This window comes from Fringilla coelebs, assembly GCF_963513975.1.
Source record: "Fringilla coelebs genome assembly, chromosome: 13".
NCBI lineage: Eukaryota > Metazoa > Chordata > Aves > Passeriformes > Fringillidae > Fringilla > Fringilla coelebs.
Genome location: NC_140039.1, coordinates 5,217,483 through 5,239,766, shown reverse-complemented (window position 1 = coordinate 5,239,766; position 22,284 = coordinate 5,217,483). Strand labels below are relative to the sequence as shown.

The 22,284-nt window shown below is 41.8% G+C and overlaps 2 protein-coding genes across 2 annotated transcripts in view; one reads left to right on the top strand and one right to left on the bottom strand.

The window, feature by feature from the left end:
* CENPP (centromere protein P) overlaps positions 1-10,396 on the bottom strand; it is a gene marked incomplete at its 3' end in the record, with an annotated part of 112,387 nt that extends 101,991 nt beyond the window's left edge. Inside the window, exons 1-6 of the mRNA XM_084214270.1 lie at positions 10,248-10,396; positions 8,920-9,068; positions 8,332-8,489; positions 7,892-7,980; positions 5,084-5,172; positions 92-188 (exon numbers count right to left, since the gene is read on the bottom strand). Of these exons, the coding sequence (XP_084070396.1) occupies positions 92-188; positions 5,084-5,172; positions 7,892-7,980; positions 8,332-8,489; positions 8,920-9,056 (570 nt within the window). The 5' untranslated portion in view covers positions 9,057-9,068; positions 10,248-10,396. The remainder of the gene's footprint in view (positions 1-91; positions 189-5,083; positions 5,173-7,891; positions 7,981-8,331; positions 8,490-8,919; positions 9,069-10,247) is intronic.
* Positions 10,397-11,228: 832 nt separating this feature from the next.
* Positions 11,229-21,542, top strand: NOL8 (nucleolar protein 8). The gene is made up of 17 exons (XM_084214427.1): positions 11,229-11,255; positions 11,679-11,859; positions 11,999-12,061; positions 12,832-12,910; positions 13,210-13,357; positions 14,181-14,249; positions 14,562-16,415; positions 16,694-16,810; positions 17,141-17,260; positions 17,589-17,673; positions 18,021-18,165; positions 18,666-18,749; positions 19,327-19,601; positions 19,813-19,939; positions 20,342-20,412; positions 21,079-21,161; positions 21,468-21,542. Exons 2-17 carry the CDS (start codon positions 11,721-11,723, stop codon positions 21,519-21,521), a joined length of 3,513 nt encoding a protein of 1,170 aa, XP_084070553.1. The 5' UTR covers positions 11,229-11,255; positions 11,679-11,720; the 3' UTR covers positions 21,522-21,542.
* Positions 21,543-22,284: the final 742 nt, after the last annotated feature.

Genomic DNA, 22,284 nt, shown 5'->3' with positions numbered 1-22,284 from the left:
GACAGCCAGTTTAACTTCCAGTGCTCTGTCTTACTAAACTTCTTAAAACAATAAATATTGTACTAATAAATAAAGGCTTGATAGACACTACCTTGAAATGCAGGAAGGTGCGTCTACGATGTTCATACCACTCAGCGTAAGTTGAAAGGCTTCTGAAAAAGGTTAGAAGATCTGCACATTCCTCAGCGCTATAAAACAAAAATATATTGTTTAACCCACTCATAATCAGATGTATCAGTTGGATGGCCTAAGATTCACACTTAAAAAAAATTCATTAGTATTGTTTGAATATGTGGTAGAAATCAACCAAAATAACAATTACAAGGCTGAAAAAAAGCTGTAGTGTAATGATTGAAAAAGTGGTTGAAGAACACATCCCTCAACCAGTGTTTCTAGTGTTTGTCTTACATGTAAACTGTGGGAACAAAGTAGTCACCTGCAAAATCTTAGTTTGGTTTTATTCTTGTTCTACTTGCTTTCTAAATAAATTCTAAGATGTTGCATAGTAAAACCCAAACCTGCAAAATGGTAAGATTTCCCAAATTGCATCACTAACCTCCAAATATTCCCAAAATCTTTGTCCTAGCCAACTAACTCTATATGACACGTTACCTGCCTCTGCCCACATTCAGCTTTCCAAGATTAACCTTGCAGCTTCACTAGGAAAGGAGGCCTGATCACACAGGGCATCTACAACCAAAACTTGTCAGTTAAAGCTTGATGTGATCTTGTCTCCACAGCAGAGGGGCTCCAGCCTTCTGAACATCTTCCTTACTCTCCTCTGGACCTGCTCTAACAGGTCCATGTTCCTTCTTATTCTGGGGGGAGAGTGGGAGGGAAAGGTAGATATAAATGTTTATTTCTCAAATTTCTAGTATGATCAAGATGGAGAAAGGAAAAGAGACAATAAAAGGTGACAAACTGTCAGGCAGCAAAACACACATGCAGGGTTGTTGGGGAAAAGAGGAAAGAAAGCTCATAAAGGGTGTGCAGTTTTCTAAACAAAAGCAGCCAAAATGCAAAGGATGCAGAACTCCACAAAACCCACATGTCAGGATATCTGAAGTAACACAATTATTTAAACATAGGGGTGAAAGGCTTCATGTCATTGTTGATATGAGCCACAGACTATTAGCCATCATCAAAACACACCTGGCAAGCAGTGTTTTGGAAATACAAATATTTATTTTGGTTACTAATACAGGATTTTACAAGTTGACAAAACCTGACTGAGGAAGATAACTGACTGATGTTTGAGACTATTTCAGGAAGTTAGAGTATTTAAATTCTAATGTAAATTTGACTTCTAACATCCCTTCTGAGAGTAGCTATTTTTTTTAGATTTTCAGAACAGCTGAGAGCAGAGACTTGAGGCATTCACAGAATGGCTGTAACAGTGGATTACCAAATCAATTCAGCCTTCCCAGGGAAAACTGTGCCTTCAATCCTACTTAACATACAGAGCAGCAAACCTTAACCAGTTACACAAAGAAACTGGGAAAAATACATTAAGGTAATTCAGATATTGAAAATGTGAAAGAAAAGCCAAACAAGTTTTATCCCACCCTGGAAAGAACAGCATCATTAAAGGAAGTTACCACAGTAGTCACAGCTGCCAGCAAAATCAGGCCAAGATTAAAAAAATGCTGGCAGCACTGGGGAAAGTGAGTCCCTGGAAGGACACAGACATTGATTTACAATAGCTCATTAGCCCTGGTCTGGGAGCTGTTTTTAACCACAACTCTGAATTGTACATGTCAAAGTCTACTCATTCCATAGGAGCTGTGGACCCTTGATAACAACTGCCCACATCCATGCCTGGAGAATAGATTCCTCATGGAAAAGGGAACACAAAGCTTTGTTACCAAACTACACACTTGAAATTCTTTTCGAAGGACTTAGCCTAAATGTGGATTTTATAAAAATTGCCATTTAAAATACTATCACAAACACTGTGACCTTGGTTTAGCATGGTTATTAGTTAATTTCCTTTTTGCCTCATAATTGTTTTTAGGTGATGCAGCAGATAATTTTCAAGGCTGGATCATCAACAGAAAGAAAAAGCTTTGGGTAGAAGTTCAAAGAACCAGTTTCCAAAGTAGAAGTTAGTCAACCAATATATCTGAGGATTTACTTTTCTCACATAGCACTGGCTAAATTCAAGATAGAATACTGAACTCAGTGTTTAGGAAGGGGGAACCTGTTGGCAAGAATAACTATATGTAAATCCATTTTGGCAAAGGAGTAAGAGACAGCATAAGAGCACCAGTTCAGTGAACTCTCACAGCATTGAATCTACCCATAAGCACTAATTCCTAATTAGACCAAATTAGCCTAATTCCTCTTGCTGAAGTCAACTACACCAAATGCTAAAATGCCAAGGAAACACGGTATAAAATAATAAGGTAGTAAGAGAACAGATGGTAAAATTAAAGTCTTTTTTTATTTTGAAAGAATTTCGCATTACAAAAATTCACTTGAAGCAGAAAACACCTGTCTCCAATGCCAACATCCATGTTACAGAGAAGTCATCCAAAACCACTGAAAACGATATTCAGGGAGAGTATAACTGTCAGCTTAAAATCATGGGCTCTTCATCCAAACACACTTTCACAAAATATCAACAAAACACAGAAGTATATAGGAAAATTACCTGTTGTGAGAGTACATAACTCTACTTTAATGTGTTCCTTTATGGATTTTAAGGGAGATAATCTATTTTAACTCACTGCAGAATGCAAGACTTCCTACGTGAGCATAGAAAACCAAAGCACGACTCAAAGCTGGGGGGAGAATTCCTGCTTCCCTTCATTTGCAAGGGACTTGGCCCATGCAGCATTTAATATAATGCATATTTTTCTAAATCCTGCACTCTGACTTATAGATTCTAACTAATTAGTTAAAAGTAAGAGCAATTTTCATACTGCTTAAAATCTCTACTTGCCTAAGTAACCCATGCAAAGGTGAACTCCCCCAACAATTAATGGGGTGCCAAGTCTAAAAAAGGAAAAAGAACTGACAAGAGTTTCTTCAGATGTTGTGGTTCTCAACACTAATAAAGTACAACATAAGTGATAAGTGGTCCAAAGGGGACACACGTGAAAACCAAAAAAAGACAACAAAATATTGTGATTGCATTTGCATACATCTGTTATTGTCACAAAGTAATTAAGAAATTATATAAAAAATATACCCACTTTTTAAAAATGTACAATTCTTATATAGAGATGTACCATTTATTTATTACAGCAGTACCTGCAGACTGCTGAATTTTGCTTCATTTAAAAAAATATTGTTCAAGCGTTCTATCATTCCCCTGTTTTCTTCCAAAGCAGGAACTGAATGCCAGGTTTTTAACTCTGCTGTTCTTAAAGACCATATTCTGACACGCATTATGAAAAAAAAACGGAGCCAAAAAAATTTAGAAAGCTGGGGAGGAAAAAAATCCCAGCCAGGAGACAAAACAGAACAGAACTAGACAATGGATTTGGCAAGACTGGGCCAAGGAAGCAAGAGAAGTAAACAAACTGGTAGGGAGGCTGAAAATTAACAAAACAGCAGGAGACCAGATTCAGCTGGTCAGGAATGGAGGGAAAAGAAGGGAAGAGGTAGGAATTTCAGGGGCAGACTAAAGAACAAAGGGCTAGTTGGGAAAAGTCTGAAACTGTACATGAGGGGATTACAACTTGGAAAAAGAAATGAGTAGCCGCCCAGCAAGGGGATTGAGAGAACAGGCCCTGAAGGGAGATCCCAGACTCAATGGAAGAGGGGCTGCTCTCAAACAGGCAGTGCCAGCATCAGCCATGGACTCACTGCCTCCCACTGCCAGCACACACTGTGGCCTGGGCAAGGCACACAGGAAAAGTGAAATTTGAAGGTGTTATGGGGGAACAAGTTTGGGTTGTTCCCTACCCCTAAAAGTATTTTTCAACCTACTGACCCCATTGGCCATGTGGCTGCAAGGGTATCCACAGCCACAAGGCCAACAGGTGGCACATGCAAAGGGAGGCTCAGGAAAAAGCCCTGCCTGCTTTGTTGAGATCTATCATTCATGAAAACTTGTGCTTTTTTATGAGTACTGGCACAAGGTGAAAAAGGAGAAGAGACAGGGATGAGAGAGCAGTGCTCCAGCCAGGATGAAATAAAGTCTGCCATTACTTCAACACATTCCTTTCCAGTGTGACTATTAAGTTCCAATACACTTCTGCTGTCATAAAATACCCATGAATAAAACAGGGCAATTTCCTCTTCTAAATCCCACTTCTTGAGAGCAGTCAACTGTTCTTCCCAGTTTCACCACAAGCTTTAGTAGATTTATATGGAAATCTCAAAGCCTTTAAGTAAAATAGTTTTCAGTAGAGACTACTGAAGCCTGAGATAGCTCAATAGACCTCCCTCTTCATCCATCTGTTGGCCCTTCTTCTCCCTCCCCAAGACCAAAAAATATTAGAAAACAAAAGAAGCAACTTAAAAAAGAAAGAATTAAATCAATGACTCATTGATAATGGATTTGTTCTCAGAACAGCCTGCTAGCAGAATTCAGTGGAATACTGCAGACAAATAATTTGATCATTTACTCATCATGTTACCACAAGAAGTTGGCATACTCCAGAAAATAATTTAAAACATCATTCATTCATACGTTTAAGGTTTAGTATGTTAATTTTCTTAAGCCATTGCACAAATACACTAGTTCATGTTTTTAAATTACATTTTTTAAAGATATCAGTGAAATAAAGCCTGCTGTCAATAAGAGAAATGGAATTGAGAACTGAGAATCAGAAACAGGCAAATACTGGAGAAAGGTTCTGGATGTGCACTTTAGGCATTACCCACACTGCAGATCACACAGATCTGAGGAACAATTATATAGCATGAATTTGTAAAGGTCCTTCCAGATCTTAAAAATCCCATGCCTGTCATCTCTCCAGGATACAGAAAGGGATGGGAAGTGTTTAGGTTGGGCTAAGGACACATCACATAAAGACATTGCCTACCAGCAATTTACATGAGAACTCAGTACTGCATTTAGTATCCCATATCCCACACAATAACTTGCCTTGAGCAAAAAATTCCACCTTACCGTGATATAAACTTGCTAACATTTGAATCTTCTCTGGATTCCATTATAATGCTGAGATCACTAACAACAGCAGACACTTTCTCATCATTCTAGATTGGAGAAGTAACAACAACATATTTTAGAAATTGCTCTGGTAAGGAGAAGAATGTGTCTATTTGCATATAAAAATATAAAGATATAATAAAAACATTTATAAATATTAAAAATATATAAAAATATAAATATATTAATGCTGCTAACTACTGTAATCCTTAAAATAACATTTTTAAAACTACAGTTTGTGTGTGTTAACAGTTTCTTTCATTTCAAAAGTAGCACTATTATCCACACAAGGCTTTTGGAATAACACCTGAGTTTGTCAGCATAGAAAAAATATATATATAAAGGAAGGTTCATTACTTTTTTTCACACCAATCCCACTTCTTTAAGATTCTTCTCATATTCCAACACAACCTTGAGCTGCCACATATACCAGAAAATTAACATATAAGGTTTTATCTGTTAGTTTTGTGCTGTTTTTTAAATTTTAAACCCTATAGTTTTGTCTCATAATATTGTCCTTTTTTACAATCGCTGTTACTCAGAAATATGTGTGGGATAATAAAATTATTCTAAATTAATTGATAATCTGTAAAAGAATGAGAAAAGGTGGTCAGAGTAGAAATGAAGCCACAAAAGGAGTTAATTCTCTTTTCTATGCATTCTTGAGCGCACCAAAGTAATGGATTCAATAACAGTGAATGAAAAAGCTTAAAATCATGGTTTGAAGACCATAGGAAATGCCTCACTTTAAACTTCTTATACCAAGTCACTACAAGCAAATGGGAATGCAAGAGAGGACTACACACCCATCTCAGCAGTGCCTGTGCTGCTTGGACAGAAGCCCTGCTGACACTGCCACCACTAAAGACGGGAAAAGCACAGCAAGGCACTACAGAGATCAGTGGATGTACTAAATAACATCAGGAAAAATCATCTTAGGTTTAGAGCACAAGGTTCAACAGGGGGATGGAGTTGTGGAGAAGCTGCCAGCAGTCACAAGCTAACATGCCACCTTCTGAAGGGACTGGTTTGCCAACGAGGGGGTTACTGACATGCCAAAATGCCTTTGTGGGGCCAAATAAAAAGATTTAAAAGGAAATCTCTGGGCAAGAAAGAAACTCTTCTTAAATGATTGCTTTCCCAAAAGGCTTCAACTTGTTTTGGCTGATTTTCAAGCTCATCTCCCCTCCTAATACTTAATATTATGAAGCTGAGTTAACTCTATTGCGACTTCTCTACTAGAATAAATAGCTACAAGTTAACAGCAGGAAAATATTATTCCTGATCTTCTGGTGCATACCAACAGACCTGTTACCTGCTGGGCAAAAACAGCTTTTGCTCCTCAGGACAGGTGAAACTGGTTATAATTGCACTACCTTGTCCATGCTAATGTCAGACAGGTTATTTTGAATATGATGTACTTCCAGCAAACAAACAAACAAAAATCATGCAAAAATCAGCTCAAAATTATACTTTTACAGCTGAAGTGAGGGTTTTTAAGTATATATACACCTGGTATTCCCTCTCTCATCAGCATTCAAAGCAGCCCAAATTTTAGACATTAGGCAGCCAAGTGCTGCCGCTCAGTGGTGCAATGGCTTTAAGCACCAATACCATCGGCAGTAAATTCAACACCCAGTAACCCCCTGAGCCCTGCTGACACCAAAAGATGTTATCATGCTGCAGGAGATGCAGCTGAGAAACATTCTAAGTGCAGTTTTATACATACAAATGTAAAGAGGCATCATGAAGGCCACAAGTTTTAAGTCACAAATGCACTTCAGAGGTTGCTCATTCGGCTGAACTCCTGCAGTTTCAAAGGATAAAAATCCATGTGTGGCTACTTAAACATTAAATTCTCAAATTCATAATATGGCTTTTCTAAAGAATAGGAAGGACATCTTTACTGTTCACTCTCAGTCCCATCTCATTAAATAAAAAAAAAAAAACCAAACAACTTTAAAGTTGAGCTTAAGAATCAAGTTTTTGTGATGTTAGAAATACCATTACAAAATACAAGTGTTAGAAAATTGCTATTGTAAATTGGGGTAGAAACTGTCTTCCTTTGCTAAGAATAGTCTTATGAAAGAGCTCCCTCACAGAAAATCTGCAATCATTGGTGTAACTTGTGGCAGTGCTGCAATGACTACTCACATTAACCAAGCACACACAAATATAACCAAAGGGAAAAAAAAACCCCAAACCTAAACCAACAAAGAGAGCTGCTGAAGCTTGTAGTGTTTAAGCTTTTTCTGTTTCTTCCTGAGAGGTAACTTTTGGCATCTTCCAATTTCCAGAATAAGATATGTGACAACAGAATGTGCTGTGTGGGATGAAAGCTGTGCTGGGTCAGGCCCCAGTGGCACCTGGTGGAGCTGAAGGACACCAAGTGCTCCCAGGGCTTTATCTCAGTGTCAGTCTGCAAAAGCATCCTGCAGGGAGCATCCTGTGGGAGGGAAAAGTGATAAAGACCTGGCAGTACTGGGTTAACAGCTGGAATTGAAGGTTTTTCCCAAAGTAAATAATTCTGTGGGAACCACTTTGTGGCTTAACACTAAACCTGACCTTCTATCTACCATCAACTATCTTGCTCAGATGCACACAGAATTCCTAAGTTGGGTCCAGATGTTTAAGAGCCAAAAGAACACACTGAAACTTAGATTAAACAGTTGAAGGTTTCAGCTGGAAAAGGAAGCAGTGACATTTGTCCATTTGACATTTTGTTTGGTAGCTGTTTTTTTTCCTAAAGCATCCATTGACCCTTACCTGCATTTTAAGAAGTTGGAATTCCAGTTGAAAAGATAGGGAGTAACACTTCCCTGATAATCTGTGCTTCTGCACCATCCTGTTTTGAGCTGTTATAAAATCAAGTTAACAAAATAATCAATTACACTTCTATTCAATAACTACTGCATTTCTTCCCTTAATCATATTTAAAGTACCAACTGTTACCATTCTTCATGTAAAGAAAGTTAACATAGTAAAAAACACCAACAACTAACTCCACTTTCCCCCTATGCAAAGCACAATTGTAGTCTGTCCATTTCCCATGAAGGAAAGGACAATATTTACTCAAACTATTTTGTCAATGAACCAAATCTTATTGTATTTCAAAGTAATTGTCTTTCTGCTAACAGTGAATTAGAACAGAGGTTTGCAGATGAATTGCAACCAGTATGCTCAGTAGAAGGCACAAAACTGCTTACTTTTTTCCACTGTTTTCTTGGAATGACTTGTGAAATGAAACCCAGTACATTCCATTAAAAATGAGAGATCTGTTTCTAGACTTTCAAGCTGAGCTTTCAGGTCTGATAGAGATGCATATCCCTTGGTGTCTCCCTGAGTTTCTCCTTGGAATGATTTTCTAGAATGGAAAACAAAAACAAAAGGGCAAAATACTCAGACAGAACATGTTAGTACAGCAATATCATTAAATAAAAGGCATTACTAATGGGATCTGATGGTTTTCAGACCCAAATCACTTTCCAAGGAGTAAAGTTTTGGTTGGATCACATTGCTGGAAACAATAAACCTGTTCTAACTTAGATAAACTTTTTCCATTCACTGCCAGGTAGACACAGCTTTTATTCCAAGTCTGGAAGTGCAAGTGTCCATTTTGAGATATGTGCAAAAACATCCAAGAAAAGGGAGCTAAGATGCCTTTACTCATATAAGTGACTTATTTTATCCATGGAGTTTACATTTACAAAGTCCTAACATAGAGGCAAAAGCTTATCCCAAACAATTTTGACAAAGAAATTCTATTAATCTAACAAATGAAAAAAAATTCATACATTGACTTTAGTATCTCCTCATCGGAAAAGAGGGTGGATTCTTGTTGCATATCTTCATCCTTTTCTGTCAGCAGCCTAATTTCTTCTTCCAATGCCTGGATTTCATCTTCATAAGCTTGAAAAGTGCCCTCATCCATTTCTCAGAATCACTGCATAAAACAAAATAAGGACTTTCCTCAGGAACAATCAATTTTCTAAAATCACAAATATAACATTAGGCAATTGTTTCAAGATACAGAGCACTGCACAGCCTCCAGAGACAGAAGTTAAATCAGGGATCTAATGGAGTTGGAGGCTTTAAGAACCTTTTTAATTAATAATTATTTGATCCAGGAGTGCACTCAGCTGTTTTACATTTGCTATAATAGAACAACAAGCTGCTCCACAGGTAAAAACCAACTGCAATCAGAGACAAAAACGGAACCCAGCTTTGGCCAATTGACCTAACGACCCACCTGGGCAGAGGAGGCACAGCTGCTGCTAACACAGTCTGCCTTCAGAGTAAACAGCAGTACAGACACTCACTGCAAACACTTTTCATCAATAATTTAAAAAATAAACCTCAGTTTTCAGGAAAAATAATAATCTGACATTCAGCCTAGCTACAACACATTCAGAAGCATGTGGAAGATATATGCAGCTCAAAACTAATGTGCTAATACTTTTGACCAGGAAAAACCCAACATTTAGTTTTGTGTGTTTTTAAACCACCCCTACTCTTTCTGGGGGTCGTTTAAAATGTGGGGTGTTTAAAATGTTTTAAACCACCCCTACTCTATGTGGTGTGCAAGTTCCACACTAACATCGTTCAGTCAAAGGGGATGAGGGGGAAATTGCATTTTACTTGTTTATTTCCTAGGAAGCAGTGCCTTTATAACACACATAAGAAAACAACATTGAAAGCATGCTTTGCATTAAAAACTAGCTTAGTGAGTAAAGGAAGCATATGTAATTAAATAATCACCCAGTCATCACCAGATTTTTTTGAACTGAATGTGGTGAAGAAAGTCATGCTCACAATAAAGAGTATGGTGTGAAAAAGAAAAACATTAGCACAAGGCGGAACATTACCCCAGGTCAGCTGGTCCCTCTTTTAACAGCAGAAACAGGAGACATAAACTACTTACAGCTACTTAAGGATTTCACTAGGCGGCAGAAGACTCAAAACATTAATTAGGACTTCAAAGATTTTATATCTAGAAAAGAAGATCTACTCTTGAATCAAGTAAAACAGGACTTCTACAAACAGTTCTTCTCTTATATATCGTACATGCGTATATGTATACATACTTGTGCATTAACATCTCATCTTTCACATTTTTACGTACCTGCCTATTTACGGCTCCGAGTATTTGACTTTATGCTGCCACAGGAGGAGCAGGGAAGCGCTTTGGAGCGTTTGTGAGAACCGAACCGGGGCGTTCCGTGCCTGCTGCTTCCCTGCGGAGACCCTTCAGACCCTCGCAGGGCGATGCTGAAATCGCGACTGGTCCGAGGAGCCGGAGCTGACCCGCGCCGAGCTTCGCAGGTGACAGAGGTGCCCCAGGGGCGGAACGGGTGCCGGAGCAGCGCAGTCAGGAGTCCTGGGAGCCCCGGCAGCCGCCACAGCCGCGGACACCCGGCCCTGAGAGAGGAGCGGAGGGAGCCGAAGCTGAGGGGAAGACGGTGAGCGGCGGGAACTGCCGCTGAGGGCGGTGAGCTGTGGGAGCCGGCACTGAGGACACTGAGGGGAGGGCGGTGAGCGGTGGGAGCCGGCGCTGAGGGCGCTGAGGGGAGGGCGGTGAGCGGTGGGAGCCGGCGCTGAGGGGAGGGCGGTGAGCGGTGGGAGCCGGCGCTGAGGGCGGTGAGCGGTGGGAGCTGCCGCTGAGGGGAGGGCAGCGCTCAGACCCGGCGCGCGCGTCCCGCACTTTTCGAACCGCGCGCCAACGCACGAGCCCGGGCGCTACCACAGCTGCTGTCCGAGCGGGTGGTGCCGGCCGCGCCTTCCTTCCCCTCCCTGTCGAACAGCAGAGCTCTTTATCTTTTAAATGAAAGCAAAACCAGCCTTGTCTTGTCAGCAGTTGCCTTGTTCGCGTTAATCTTTGCTCGCGTGGTCCGGAAAACACCCCCGCTTTTCTTCCTGGTTAGTCACTTTCAAAGCGTCCGCTGCCACAGGAGCCAGCCCCCGTGTTCCCAGTACACCTAACCGGCCGGAAACAGGAACCCAGCAGGGGCGAGCAGCCGATCAGAATCCAGCGGCACCAGGCGGGCGGAACCCTTTTTTCCGAGTGAGGGCTGGGAAGAGTTGCGGGGGGGAAGGTAAGGTGGTGGCGCCGCGGCGCTCGCACATGGCGGCGGTGAGGCCGGGCTGGGGCACAGCGGGGCCGGGGCCCTTCAGGCCGGGGGTCCCTCGACATCTCCCGGGAGGGGAGGGTTGGGCTGTGGGCTGTGTTCCCGCGCCACGGGCTGTGTTCCCGCTATAGGAAACCCTTGGGTTATATAGTAAAGAGCCGTGTGCGCTTATTCTCTCGTATTCTCTTATACATTTATATAGTTCAGTTATGTGGTTTAGTGTTTTAAAAAGCCCCTGAGCTCCGGTTTCCTGCAGCAGCGCGGGGTTTGCCGTCGCTGCTCCGCAACAGAGCGTGTTACCCACTGCAACTCAAAGCAGTGCTCTGCTCATAAGGTTCTTCGTGGCTTTTTAATCGCTGATTTGTCCCTGACTCGTTGTTCTAATCACGTGAATTTGCGTGTCGCTGAACTGTTTTGTCTCCCTGCAGAGGAACAGAGTGTGTGTCCTGGTGTGATATCGGCTTGGCAGCATGGAGAAGGAACAGGTTTCCAAACGTCTCTATGTTGGAGGGCTTAGCCACACGGTGTCCAGGGCTGAGCTGGAAGAAAGATTTGGCAAGTTTGGGCATGTTCTGGAGGCAGAGATTATTACCAGGAAAGATGATCAGGGTAACGATTTTCTTTCAGTTTTTAAAAGTTATTTGCTTTTCTGTTTGGAGCATGAAATGGAATTTTTTCTTTAGAGACAGTTCAGTTTTAAAGGAAATGATGAAATTACGTAAAACTAACAATGTTTGTCATTGATCAGGGAATCCTACAAAAACTTTTGCTTACATCAGTGTCAACATTTCTGATGCCGATCTGAAAAAGTGTAAGTACTTTTTTGGTTTTGTTTTCTTTTCTTAGTTATGTTTTTGAGCCAAGTTACATTGCTGATAGCTCATCTCATGTTGTCACATCCAGCTGTGGTCATGGTAGAGCCTCTTTCATGTTCTTCTCAGGTTGATTTTAGTTTCTTTAAGCTGCAGCTTTGTGGAAGCTGCTTTGCTGAATTTTCAGAAATTGCTGTAGGCAGATTGAAAAGATCCCTTGTGACTGAAGGAGGTGATTTGTGAGTTTCAGAGGCTCAGAGAATAGCCTGCCTTGGAGGGGACCTTAATGATCATCTCATAGCAGGGACTCCTTCACTGTCCCAGGCTGCTCCAAGCCCTGTCCAGCCTGGCCTGGGACACTGCCAGGGATGGGGCAGCTGCTCTGGGCACCCTGTTGGTTTGCTCTAAGCCTTTTATGCCTCATGTGCTTTCATCAGATCTATAAAACACTGAAATTGATTTCTGTGAGAGGACACCCAGAAGAAGAGCTGATGTAAAGCTCCTTTTGCAATGTGCCCTGGCTCTGGGGAATGCTGCCATGAGGCACTTCTGAAGGGAGAACTTCAGCTTTGGCTGTAAACCTGCTGGTTTAAGATTTGGATATTGGCCCTCTCAGATGCAGCCCTGCCCCAAGTGAGCAGTCAGGGACAAGGTGATGCTGAGGGAACCTCAGGCTGTCATACAAGGAGGCCTAGTGAAGTCTGTGATGGGCTTTTTTTTTTTTTTTTTTTAATGTAGAAAATACTAATTTCCCATCTTTGTTTTGCAGGCATGTCAGTTTTAAATAAAACAAAATGGAAAGGGGGGACACTGCAAATTGAGTTGGCCAAAGAAAGCTTTTTGCACAGGTAGAAACCAATCTTTTCAAATATATGTTGTTGCTAAAACTGCCTATTTTCTGCTTATCTGATAATGTTATGGCTGTACTTTCATTTTGTACACTCTTACTGTTTCAGTTTTGATAGATTCTCTGGGCTGTTGATTTACCTTTGATGCTGTAACACATTTTGCATCACTGTTTCCTCAGAGGGCATGGGGTTAATTCCCTGAGTGGGGCAATTCCTAATGGCTGCTGTTCTGTGGGAGGGGATCACTGCCAGCTCCAATTCTGCACCTTTTTCCATGTGTGATTTACTCTCTGGTACAGGCTGGCCACGGAGAGGGAGGAAGCAAAGCTGCAGAAAGAAAAACCACAGAGAAATGACCAAATGTGCCTGTTGGAATCACTGAAAAAAAAGGGAATTGTGGACTTCCACATGAAAGCAGTACCAGGTACAGAGGTGCCAGACCATAAGGTATGGTGGGGTAGATGTACAAGAGAAATAAAAGAACAAAAAGCAAGCTCATTGCATCTAAATTCATGCCAAATTTACGCTTTACGTAAAGAAACTTCATTATTAAGAGTGACAGTCCAAGCTGTGGAAAGTACTCTGAGGAAGTACCCCATGTGTAGACAGGAGAGGGCTCCTGTCATTCTTTGCAATGAGTGGAAATGATCATGATCATATGAGGAAATGCCCTGTTCCTCACTGATACTGGGAATATGGTTGTGTCACCCTTCAAAGCTTGTAAAGGGAATATTTCTATGCACCACATAACTTTGGGTGACTGAGTTGGGCTTCAGCACAGGATCAGGGGTCTGCCCATGCTTACAAAAGTAAGAATAAAATCACCTGACATGCAAATTTTGGCAACAAAATTTATATTTACTACAAAGTTTTCAAAACTATTTGCTAAGCACAGAGTGGCTTTTAAAATATTTTTTTTGAAAAAGAGCAAAATAATAGTGATGCTGTCTTTGTAGGTACCACTGTTAATTCATAAACCAGAAATCCTGTGCTAAAAACAGTACTTGTAAAGAAATTTAGTTCTTTATTATCACTCTTTGTAGGTTGTATTATCACTGTTTGTAGGTTGTAGAAATTTATTTTTTTGGTTGGCTTTGATTTGTTTTGTTTTTGAGAAGGAGGCTGGCCAAGTTGCATGGTAGGGCTCACTAGAGAGAATAAAGAAAAAAAAATTAATCACATGTCGTTCTTTATTAGTGTTTTTGTTTTTCAAGAATAAACATTTGTTTTATTCCAGAGCTACTTCTACTCTCTTTTTCTTTTCTTTCAGAAATGGGTTGTTGGAAAATTTGGCAGAGTCTTGCCTATCCTGCACCTCAGGAATCAACAAAAAAATAAAATATCCTTTTCTGATTGTTTGGCCTTGAACAAAATTCCCTTCCTTCTTTTGTCATATGGGAAAACAGTTGCTTGACAGTCCTAAATTTTACTCCTCTGTCAGGCTTAATTTTCTGAATCCCCTAAGTAAATCCTGCAGTAAGTTTGTGTGACTTGAGCAGTTGTTTTACACTGCACTGAGTTGCTTAAAGGTTTATGGTCATAGCATGAAAAAAGATTCTTTGCTGTCCTTCCCTGCAGAATTCAGCCTCTTGATAAATCCCTGAGTCTGCTAAAAGAATTGGGGCCTTTCAAATCCTTAACTCAGACTAACGTGGTGAAGTATGACCCCTCAAAGTACTGCCACAACCTGAGGAAGCTGGAGGCAGAGCTGGCACCTGCAGCTCCTGTGTCCCAGCTCACCTGGAGCCTGGGAGGGGGAGAGGGCAGCGGGAGCAGGAAGCGGCGAGGAGAATCCCCCAGGACTGGGAAAGCACCGGAGAAACGGAGGCAGCTGCACAGAGAGCCCCTGGATGGAGCAGCTCTGTCCTCTGGGTGCCCACCACGTCCCAAACATACAGACTCACCCCAGCTCGGCCAAAGATCAAAACCCAAACCTGCTGAGGAGTTGGAATTGCCTCCAGCAAGGAGATTGGATGGGAAAATGTCTAAAAATGCTAATGGAGTTACAACCAAAAATAATAGCAGTAATTCTGATAGTGACATTGATTCTGAAGAGGACATCAGAGCAATGGTGAAGAAAGAGGCAGAAAGACAGAAAGCTGAAAATGTTGAGACTGAAAGTGAACACTTGGAAATTGTTGGAGATAATTTTGAATTAAAATACAGTAGCCACTGGTCCTTAAGCAATTCGGATGCCATGAAGAAAGCTATTAAAGGAAGTAACAAAGAGAAAGAGGGTATGGAATGTGATAATGGTTATGATTCAGCAGATACAGATGAAATCATTGCTGAAAGTAAAACTCCAGAAGACTCAAAACAGGGGAGGGTGAAAAGAAAAGAAATATTAGCTAAAAAAAAAAGTGGTTTGGTAAATAGCTCCTCACTGAAAACTCGCAGTTCAAAAGAAGAACACATTGAAAGAAAAGGGAAAAGCAAAAAATCCAGCATTGCTGCCTTGCAGAGTACAGCAGAGACATGTGATAGTGACAGCTCTGGTTCAGAGTCTGAAACCAGCTCTGATTATGAGTCTATGATGCAAAACTGTTACCGCCTAGACCTCACCTTGGATGACTTAAAAGCACTGGCCACAGAAAACACTGGGACGCCTGCAGAGGGGTCAGGCAGTGAACAGAGTCCTTGTCAGTCTGGTGTTGAAGATAATCCTAAGGATAATACTGTGAATAAACCAAAATTTTCTAAATTTCACCCTGCAATTAAAAAAAAAAACATCTGTCCTGAAGATGTGCTGGCTGATATTTTAGCAGGGGAGGAGGATGCTGTTGAGGAAAGCTCCAAGGGACAGAATAATTCACATTTGAAGTATCAGCCCTTCAGAGGAATGGCGTCCCTTTGTGTAAAAGAGTTAAGTAAGGACAGCACTGGCTTAAAGAAGAAGTCTGTAAAAAGTTTGGTAGCTGAAGCTTGTACATCTTATTTTGGGAAGGAGTCATCTAAAAATCAAGCAAAGAACCATCCCTTGTGTTCACTTGAAGTCAGCAGCAAAAAGAGATGCAAAGTGCCTTTTGAACAGCATGAGGAACTGTCAACTGCTGCCTCCTCAGCAGGTCAGAGACTTCAGCCTGATTCCAGGCCTCATTTGCAAGGGAAGAACAAAGGTGTAAGTTCTGTACAAGGCCAAAATTCAGAGCAGAGAGCTGCTGCTGCCAGTACTGATCATGGTGATGGGAGCAGTGACATGGACAGTGATGCTGCAGGGGCCCAGGAGCACATTAAACAGCAGCTGAAGAGCCCAAAACTGCTTTCCAAAACATTAAAGAGGAATACAAGCAAAAAAACCCCAGAATGTGAAAGTAATAAAGGTGGGAATGAGAACACAAGCCTTTTGGAAGGTAAGGAGCTTTGTCTTCGAGCTGCTGCCTCAAAGGAGCACAGTGCAATAGAGAAACAGGTCCAGGACAACCAGAGGAGGCTGGCAGCTCTGGAAGAGAGACAGAGAGAGAGGGAATTACAGAAGAAACTCATTCAAGGAGCTCTTTCAAATCTGGTAATTACAACTTCTATCTGAATAGTACACAATGCAAGGAAGAGGGTAATTAATACATGTGGGATAAGATGTTTTAAAATCATAATCTGGAATTTCTAATGACATTGCCAGTTTTCAGAGTATACAAAATGCTGCATACCAGCTCCCTGGAATACCTGTAGAGTTGCAAGAGGCATAGTGGGTTCCTGGTTTTGTGTCATTAAAACATCTTTCTGATAATTGTGTCTGAGCACAGCAGGTATTTGGTGTGTTTGACTTGACAGTTGACTCTTTCCTAGGACAGGCAGCCAGTGGGACAGCACAAACACATCATATTCGATTCTGATGTGGAAGAGGAAGCTGAAGTGGGTGAGATGTTGAAAAAGGATGCAAGTTTGGGAAATGGGCATGGAGAAGTAAGTGTTACCGGGGGAAAAAATCAGTATGATGTAATCAGAAAGTTGAATTTTTATACCAAACTATCTCATATTGTAACACCTGATTTTCCCTTTGCATGGGTATTTTGCCTGTGGTAAAATTGAACAGTTGTAACTGTAAAGCAGAATTGTACAAGGTGTGTGGACAGTTAAGATTTGAAGCATATGGATCAGGAAGGGAGCTGGTTGTGCAAGAAATCTGCTTTTTCAGCTAAACTGGAGAGCACATGAACAAAGTTGGTACTGATTTACGTTCTCTCATTTATGTGAACAGCTGCTTTTCTCTTCTTTTCTGTTTGTGTAACAAAGGACAAGTCAGCTCCCAAACCTTCGGGCAGACTGTTTGAGAGCAGTGAGGATGAGCAAGAGGATACAGATGATGAGCGATTCAAAATTAAGCCCCAGTTTGAAGGCAAAGCTGGTGAAAAAGTGAGTGAAGTTATTACTGTAGTTTAGTTTTTCTCTAGGTCTCCATAGCACCACTTCAGAAGAACATAACCTGTATTTATTCATTCTTGCTGAATATGATTTTTATGAACTTAAAACAGAATTCCTGTAAAGGAAGGACATAACGTGTGATGGGGAGTGGGAGGAGTTTCTCTGACACTGTCATCTTTACATACAAAGAAATTACTGAAAAAGACATCAAAAGCTAAACATAAAGACTATGTTGCTATTGTTATAGTAAAAAAAAAAAAAGTTACTGAATTATGATTTTCTTCTCCAGTGCTTAATAGCATCTGTTTGATTTGTTCAGCTCCTGCAGCTGCAATCTCGCTTTGGCACTGATGAAAGGTTCCGCATGGATGCTCGATTCCTTGAGAGTGACAGTGAGGAAGAAGGTAAAGCTGATCACATTTCCTGGTTACTGGTGGCCATAGAGTTTCCAACAGCCTTTCTTGCTTTACTGGGATTTTGTGTAGAGCATCTGTCAGTGGCAGGGTTGCACAGCTGTGTGATGCAATCAGGGAATGGGTTAAATAAATGCTCTGACTTTGCCATGAAATAGATGCCTGTGACATTTCTAATGAAAGGTTTTCTACAGTGCAAGGCAGAAAACCTTCAAGTAGCTTCAAGATAAAAGGAAGTGATGTGTTCATAGATGTGAGCTCTACTAGCACTATAGTAAATGTTATGCATCCCACATTACAGGCTTAGAGTAAATAGAATGTATTTATTTTTCTCTTAGCAGAGACAAACAGCCTGAAGGCAGATGAAGAAGAGGAGCTTGCTGCGGAGAAAAAGAAAAATCTGCAAATACTGGGAAGCCTCCTAAATATCAACCTGGAGCAGCCCAAGCCAAATAAAGCAGCTACAAGTGTGAAGAAATTCAAGTATGAATCATATGCTATCAGTAAAGAAGGATGTTTAGGAAGGCTTAGGAAGGAGGCTGAAAGACCCTGAAATCTCAGAATTTTGGAAGATGGGCATTAAGGGTTCTTGTGTGTTGTTTTGGGTTTTTTACTCCTTTAGACTATTTGAATTTATGCAGTGCTTGGTACTAGAAGAAATATATCCACATCTATATGGATAGCTGTATTTATGTAGCTCCTCAAGAGATGATCAAGTGCAGGTATAAACTCACTGCAAAACACACAAGTGAGTGTGTTTTATCAGAAACATCACAATTTGATTAAATCCACTTCTCCTTATATGTTTTCTGACCCAGACACTTACTAGAGGGTGCTAACTGCCAGTTACATTTTGAATCGATTTAGACCTTGTTTGGTAAAGGAGCTAATGTGAATCTTGCTCTGATTGTAAAACTTGAGGTAGCTTTAATTTTGGCATTTAGATTGTACACTGGTGTTTCTTTTCCTTTCTATTTTTATAGAGATATTAATGCCCTCCGTTATGATCCAACAAGAGAGGACCATGCAATTTTTGAAAGGAAACCAAGTGCTACAGAAAAGGAGAGGTAGTATTACAGCTTGGTAACTAGAATTTTGTTTCTTCCCATGGAAAGAGGGTTATAGCAACAGACAGAGTTTGAAACTATGCAGAATGATCTGATTCTAATTGAGTTCTCTCTCCACTTGCTAAAATCAAGATATAATAGGAATTCTGATGACAAAAACCAACGTGTACTGTCATATTTCCTTTCTAGTTCATCTGCTTTCTGGATGCGATTTTCTGACTTCAGAAGGTCAGAAAAGTCAATTTAAGGACTTGGAAATTTGCAGGTCTGTGGGAAAAGATTAAGAAATCTGTACTAAAGATTGATCAGATTAAGAAATCCTGTGCTAAATTGATTTCTGTGTAACTGTGTATTCAGTGAAAAGTCACTTAAGGATGTGGCTAATTAAAAAGAACTCTTGTTCCTGCCTTTAGACTTCAACCTCAGATGTTTCCCCACTGCTTACCCTTGAAAGTGAACCACTGCTTAATGGGCTTGGATATGCTTAGGGAGACACTCAGAGCAAGGTGGCTCTTAGCGGAGCTGTCTCCGAAAAGGACGTGTGCTGTGTTGCTATCCTTGAACAATCTCATTTCAGTAAAGCCAAAAGGAAGAAGAAAGAAGAGCGTGAGACACTTCCTCAAGTGTCTGAAGAAATCTATTATGATATTGCTGCTGATTTGAAAGACTTGTTTGGATCTTCAAAAAAAACACCAGAAAACACTGCGGAAATACCCTGGGACAAAGAGGATGCACAGGACTCTGCCCCAGATGACCATTTGGGACCTTTGCCTGAGAACGACGCAGCTCAGGAGCTGAGTGCTTTCAAGTTTTCCTTCTTTGGAGACGCAGAGGAGTTGGGCATCAAAGAAGGTAACAGCACAATGTGTAAGAGATCCCTAGAAAAAAGTGGAAAATACTGGAGGAAAGACAGAGCTAGGAAAATCTATAAGGAGAACATTCTGTGCTTCCTAAATCTGTCTTTTCCACTGTAGGCATTTCACTTGAAAGGAGGAATTTTTCCTGACCAGTAGAGGAATAATCAGGTTCTGGGTTTTTTTCTCTATCGGTGCTGTTATTGCAGAGCCTTACGTACTTGGAACAATAAAGCCGGTAAAAGTCACGTGGCAAGAGGACCCACGTTTCCAAGACAGCAGTTCTGAGGGTGATGATGAGCCTGAGATGTCAGAAATTGAAAAGGACCAAGAAATGCAAGTTCCATTTCTCTTTGTTGTCTACGTGGCTGTAGTAGTTGGATGCTGGGGGAATATTAAGAGCAGCACTCAGGAAATGGGAAACTGACATTGCACAGAGACAAACTCCCAGCAGCCCATTTGATGTGAAGTTGAATATGAAAAAAGAGAAGTAGAGCACAAGAAATTAACCGGGTCATTTTGGTTTGACCAACTCCAAGCAGAGTTTGGCCAAAAGCCAAAGACACAGTCAGTTTTCTCTTTAGAAGTGGGTTTTGTAAAATAAAAAGCTCTATTTGGTTACTAGGGAATAAAGCTTTTCCATGTATAGAATGTCTCTGAAGCACTAGAGGTTCCAGCCATGTTCATGGGATTTGATAGTACAATTTAGGATGCTCAAACCCCTTTGTACTTGTCTAGGTTTCTTTCTTTACCACGCACAGAAAGTGCTAGAGTTTTTTTCTTCTCCGAAGATGATGAACGCCTACGAGGTATGACAGAATTTCTTCACCCCCTTTTGTATTTTCTTTTAATGGAATTCAGTGAGGAGGACAAAATGCTGCCTGGTTATGAATGTTTTCTAGTCAAAATTTGCCACCCTCACTTGTGCTCCAAGTTGTGGTAGAATCCTGTGAGAACGTCCTGGTAAAATAAAGGTCAAGCCAATTTCTGGCTTTCTTCTCTTTCAGATAATTGCCTAATAGGAATCTGGACTTGTAGGGTTTACGAAAAAATTAGTCACTTGACAGATGACCTAGATATTTTGGATCCTTGCAGGTGTATCTTCGTGTACTGGAATCTCCCAGCCTGATTTACGGGGCGTGTGGAAATGGAGAGCTCAGGCCTCAGCAAACCTCAGTTCTGGAGGAAGATGTGGGGTGCTGGTGCTGAGCTTTTAATGAAACAGCTGCAATTTCACTGCAATTTAGATTGCAGCATGTTGAGGAAAACTGCCGCTGCCTTTCATTGTTCTCAGTGCAGCAGGCTGCAGTAGGGAACATTTCTGCGGGAGCCAAGGTGTGGTGGGGGGCAGGAGAACAGGAAGGACGTGAAGAATTGATTTCTGACTTTATTGCTGTGTTGTTCAGGATTGTTGGAAGCAGCAGCACAATCAGAAGTTTTTAAGCCCAATTATATTTTTTGTTTCTTTTGTGCAGAGGGTCCAAAGTTATTCTGTAGATCAGAGGAGCTCAGTGAAGAAAAAGAGTGTTGGGAAGACAGACGTAGAGTATTGCTTGAGGTGAGTATGTAACATCTGTTCCTGGGTAACTCCAGGTGAAAGCTGAGCATGGGGAGGGAATGCAGGTATGAATGTGCATGCAAAATTAATTCAGGACCTGGAGAAGAGCTTGATACTTTGTAATGACCAGGTACAAATGTTTTTTACTATACAAGTGTGCGTAACATCATGTTGTGTTGTCCAGTCAGGTAAAACACTGCTTCTCTGTATGTTACAGCAGCAGTTAATAGTATGTAAGGAATGTATTTAAGAGAAAAAGTGATTTCAGAAACTTCTAACATTATGTTGTATATTCACCATTTTCAGGAATGCAGGAAGAAACACAAGGATGCCAAAAGAAAAGTGAGAGGAAAACAATAAATTTTCTTTCAAAGAGCAGAAGCTTTTCCTTTTTTTGTTCCTTGAAGAAATTGCCAAAGAACATTACTTTCAAAGATCTAGCAGGGATAGATATCTGCAAAGTCTGTTAGGCCGTGTTTCAGAGCTGGGTCTGAGGGTCTCATGTCCTGGGGAGCCAGGGGAAGGCTCCGGTCCTGACTGTGCGGCCAGGCCGGGGCCATTGAGCTCCAGCCCATCCCTGGTGGCTCCAAGGGCAAGCAGGAATGTCAAGGGTCCCCCAGGCCCGGGCCAGGCCAGGCCAGAGCAGTGCCCCCAGCCCTCCAGGAGTGGACGGGCTCTGCCAAGCCCGACCTGGGCACTGCCCCCAGCCCAGGGACAGGCGGGTGCTTTGCCCGAGAGCCGTGCCCAGAGCAGCAGAGCTGTCACAGCCCCAGCTGGTTCTGGCCGGTGTGAGGCCCGAGCAGCGCCCAGGGGTGCCCTGGGCAGTGCAGGAGCGGCACAGGAGCAGTTGCCAGGGCAGGGGGAAGCACGGGGCTCAGGCTCTGCACGGCCACACAGCCTGCAGGCTGCAGGGGACAGAGCCAATGGCCCAGGCATGAGCAGCTCTGCGGGGCTCTTAGCCTGCAGCAGCATCGGCCCCAAGGCTGCTCTGCCCCTGCCTGGCTGATGGGCAGGGCTGGAGGCCTTGCAGAGCAGGGGCCATTGCGGGCACGGCTGTCCCAGGAGCTGCCCCCTGGCCCAGCTGGGCCCCACTTGGGGAGGAAGGCGGCTCCCAGCACCAGCA

Excerpts from the sequence above, each read along its gene's own strand:
- NOL8 (XM_084214427.1), top strand. The coding sequence starts at position 11,721 with ATGGAGAAGGAACAGGTTTCCAAACGTCTCTATGTTGGAGGGCTTAGC. Across the intron at positions 14,250-14,561 it reads GGAATCAACAAAAAAATAAA|GTGGTGAAGTATGACCCCTC; the intron begins ATATCCTTTTCT and ends ACTCAGACTAAC. Across the intron at positions 19,602-19,812 it reads GGAGTTGGGCATCAAAGAAG|AGCCTTACGTACTTGGAACA; the intron begins GTAACAGCACAA and ends CTGTTATTGCAG.